The following is a 3431-nucleotide window of genomic DNA, read 5'->3' on the forward strand; positions in this document are numbered from 1 at the left end:
AAATAGAAACTGAAGTACTGTTTTCACCTATTTGTGCAACGCTTCAATAAATGTCAAAGTGGAAAAAATATTTATTTACTTATGAAAATTTTATGATTGGAAATGTAGATGGAAAAAATCATAATGTAATCTATTTGATAAATAAAAACAGAGGATCGAGTAAATAAACACACAAATCAATAATTTAAAGCTCAAAACATAAGTTAAAATGATAATTGTGTCGGGAGTACACAAAAATTGTACTTTAGATGTTCAAATTAGTTTCTACAGTAAAAAAAATTAACAGCAAAATTCTAGATACTTGTCTCTCCATTTGTGTTGAAGCTCTATATATATGTTAAACTTAATGTTCATTTAATTCTGTAAAGTGCATCCAGTAAAATTACAAAGTTGATAATTTTATTTAGTAAGAAAAGAAAATCTTAAACAAATGGGTAAAATAAAAATAGAATTCTAATTACCTTATATTACTATATTTGATAGTTATATTTTATAAGATAAAAATATTAACAACAAAAAAAAATTAACTAAAAGGTTTGTGTTAGTGTAAAAAAAGTATACACCGACAGTGCATAAAAGTTGAACAATAAGGACAATTGTTAGGCATATCATTGAGGACATACATGGAAGAGGGAGTAGATATTACTAGCTAGATTACATACTTTAAATATGTATCCGTTAAGGGTAGCTAGTGAGTTATGTTTCTTGAAGTTAGCAAGGAGGGAGCTTCTACCTGTTGATTTTTTTATTTATTTTTTTTGAATTGTAACGTTCACTAGGTAAATAAATTTTACTTGCCAAAAAAAATAAAAAATTTATGACATTTTGTTTTGTTGGTACATAAATTTGGTTGTAGAGTAATGTTTTGAAGATAGGGTTGAGTCGAGTGGTAGTATCCATCTCTTATTTCCTTTTGTTTTGTCTCTTTTAAACTGTTTAGTTGTCATGAAGTCACGTGAATGTCTAAGCCTCTCTCTCCTTAGACAAAAAAAAAAGCTCTTCTTTTAAGATCAACTCCTTAAACCAATATCTCCCTCTTGATCAATCTATCTCATTCTTCTATTGATCACTTTTCCCATGACTCCACCTGATCACATAACTCCTAATTTCCCTTTTGGCCTCAATAATAGTAACAACAATTCTCTTGTTACCCCTAATTATCACTTTTTCTTCAACTCAACTACCAATCAAACCGCAAGTTTTCATCATCAACATACTCAATACTATATGCAACATGAGCAACTTGAGGTACATACAACAAAAGGGTCTCTTTTTTTTCCCTCATGTTTGATCATGTGTTACTTTATCTCAAAAAAAAAATGACTACTATATGGTACTATAATTCTTTTCCAAGATCACTTGGTTTTTGTTGTTCGTATTCAAAAAAAGTAATTAATGTTGATTGTGTTTTTCGAATGTTGTTGTTTGTGGATTTATAGGTGGATAACGATGGAGGATCATCATATGATTTGGGGAAGAAAAACGAAGTAGGAAGTGGCCTCAAGTTGAGCTTGTGGAAGAGAGAAGACAAGTTATTGTCTTCAGAGATAAAAAAGTTGGATCAAGAAAAAAAGAAAAACAGCACCAACAGTGCTTGCATCAAATTGAAGTTGGGAGATCAAAAGCAAAAACCTATACAAACTGATTACTGCTCCAACAATATACCTATTAGGGTTTGTACTGATTGTAACACTACTAAGACCCCTCTTTGGAGAAGTGGTCCTAAAGGACCTAAGGTAATCTTCTTTTGTTTTTTACTCCAATTATACATGTCAAATGTATGTGTATTTTTACCCTCCTTTAACTTTTACTCTTTTTGAGAGAGTTCTAGGTTCAAATTGTTTGAAGTGTTCTAACAACTTACTTAAGTTGTTTGGGAGCACATTTTTATTACTTAATTATATATATTCTCAACATGCTTTTCATGTGGAGACTTGATTCTTTTTTCTTTGTTAGAATGTCGTTTCGATAATGTGTGGTAGTGAGATTTGATCCTACAATTGAAGACTTCATATAAAAACTTAAACGGTTAGAGAACATAAATCTCAATGCCTTTATCTAAAAAGAAAAAGAAAAAAAAAACATGTATTTTCATAATTTTGGCGTATGAAAAAAGAATCATGCTAACTTGTGTGAGAGACGTGTTAATTAAGACGGAGTGACATAATTTTTCTCTAACAACTAAAGCAAGAAATCAGATAATTTTTTGTATTTCTTCGTCTAGTTAAAATTCGTACGTACTAAAGTTAACATACATACACAAGGAAAGTTTTTCTTTAGCTCTATGGGTAGCTGCTGAATCTGAAATATTGTTTACAGTCACTGTGTAACGCATGTGGAATCCGACAAAGGAAAGCAAGACGAGCAATGGCAGCAGCAGCAGCTGAAGGGAAAACTGATCAAAAGGTACAACAACACAAGCAAAATATAACAACAAAAGTTACAAGTAACAATGACGTTAAACCCTTAAAGAAAAGGTGCAAATTTGGTCCTTCTTCATCTAGTACTAATAATGCACCAAAGAAACTTGGTTTTGAGGACTTCTTGATAAACTTGAGCAACAAGTTGGCTTTCCAACAAATTTTTCCACAAGATGAGATGGAAGCAGCAATCCTTCTAATGGCACTCTCAAGTGGCCTTGTTCATGGTTAATTAATTAGTTGAGTGAGAGTTTGTGTTTGAGATTATAATTGCTAGGTAGATTAATAATACTTATTAATTAAATGAGTGTTAGCAAGAATGAGAGTAAGTTGAGTCACGAAATTATTTATTAATAAGAAATATTAGGATTAATAAATTAGATAGTATGCTTTTGTGTTGTGATGATCGTTTGTAAGAACATAATTTAACGTTATGAATTGGCCATCTTCACTCATGTGTGAGTATACTAATAACATTATGTTTCATTTTATACGAGTCAATTTGATTCATATACAGAGTTCAGGAAAACTTTTCAAATTTTTGTAAGTATACTCCCTTTGTTTAAAAAATATGACTCGATTTTTTTTAGTCTATTTCAGATAGATTAATCATTTTCTTCTTTTGGGAATATACTTTAATTATAACTTTTCACATGGTATATCTAAGATCACAAGAATAAAGGGTATTTTGATATATTTGTAATGACTTTAATTTAAAATCATAAAATTATAAAGACTTCTTTTAAAAACTCCGTTCCAATTTAAATTAAATCATTCTTTTTAAACACAGTGGGTAATAGATATTTATGTGGTTATAAATTATTTTATTAAGGATAAAATTGACATTTATAAAGATAAATTATCACTTAACATAAAAATATATCAATTTAAAAAAAAAACTGAATATAAAGAAGCGAGGAAGTTTCTCAAGAAAAAAAAGTGGTAAAATCTTACTTATTAACCTAGATGTTATCAGAAACCATATTTTTGTTTAATTTCTTCTTTATTTGG

General features: G+C 29.4%; 1 protein-coding gene across 1 annotated transcript; it reads left to right on the top strand.

Annotated features, from left to right (window-relative positions):
- The first annotated feature begins 869 nt into the window (after positions 1-869).
- On the top strand, positions 870-2875 carry LOC101262132 (GATA transcription factor 16). The gene is made up of 3 exons (XM_004243910.5): positions 870-1248; positions 1440-1736; positions 2320-2875. The coding sequence occupies exons 1-3, from the start codon at positions 1078-1080 to the stop codon at positions 2650-2652; spliced, it is 801 nt and encodes a 266-aa protein (XP_004243958.1). The 5' UTR covers positions 870-1077; the 3' UTR covers positions 2653-2875.
- Positions 2876-3431: the final 556 nt, after the last annotated feature.

The sequence above is a fragment of the Solanum lycopersicum genome, chromosome 7, assembly GCF_036512215.1.
Source record: "Solanum lycopersicum chromosome 7, SLM_r2.1".
Taxonomy (NCBI): domain Eukaryota; kingdom Viridiplantae; phylum Streptophyta; class Magnoliopsida; order Solanales; family Solanaceae; genus Solanum; species Solanum lycopersicum.

What these genes read in the sequence shown, in the direction of transcription:
- LOC101262132 (XM_004243910.5), top strand. Translation starts at nt 1,078, where the DNA reads ATGACTCCACCTGATCACATAACTCCTAATTTCCCTTTTGGCCTCAAT. An exon ending in TGCAACATGAGCAACTTGAG is followed by an intron (nt 1,249 to 1,439) that starts GTACATACAACA and finishes GTGGATTTATAG; the next exon opens with GTGGATAACGATGGAGGATC. An exon ending in GTGGTCCTAAAGGACCTAAG is followed by an intron (nt 1,737 to 2,319) that starts GTAATCTTCTTT and finishes TATTGTTTACAG; the next exon opens with TCACTGTGTAACGCATGTGG.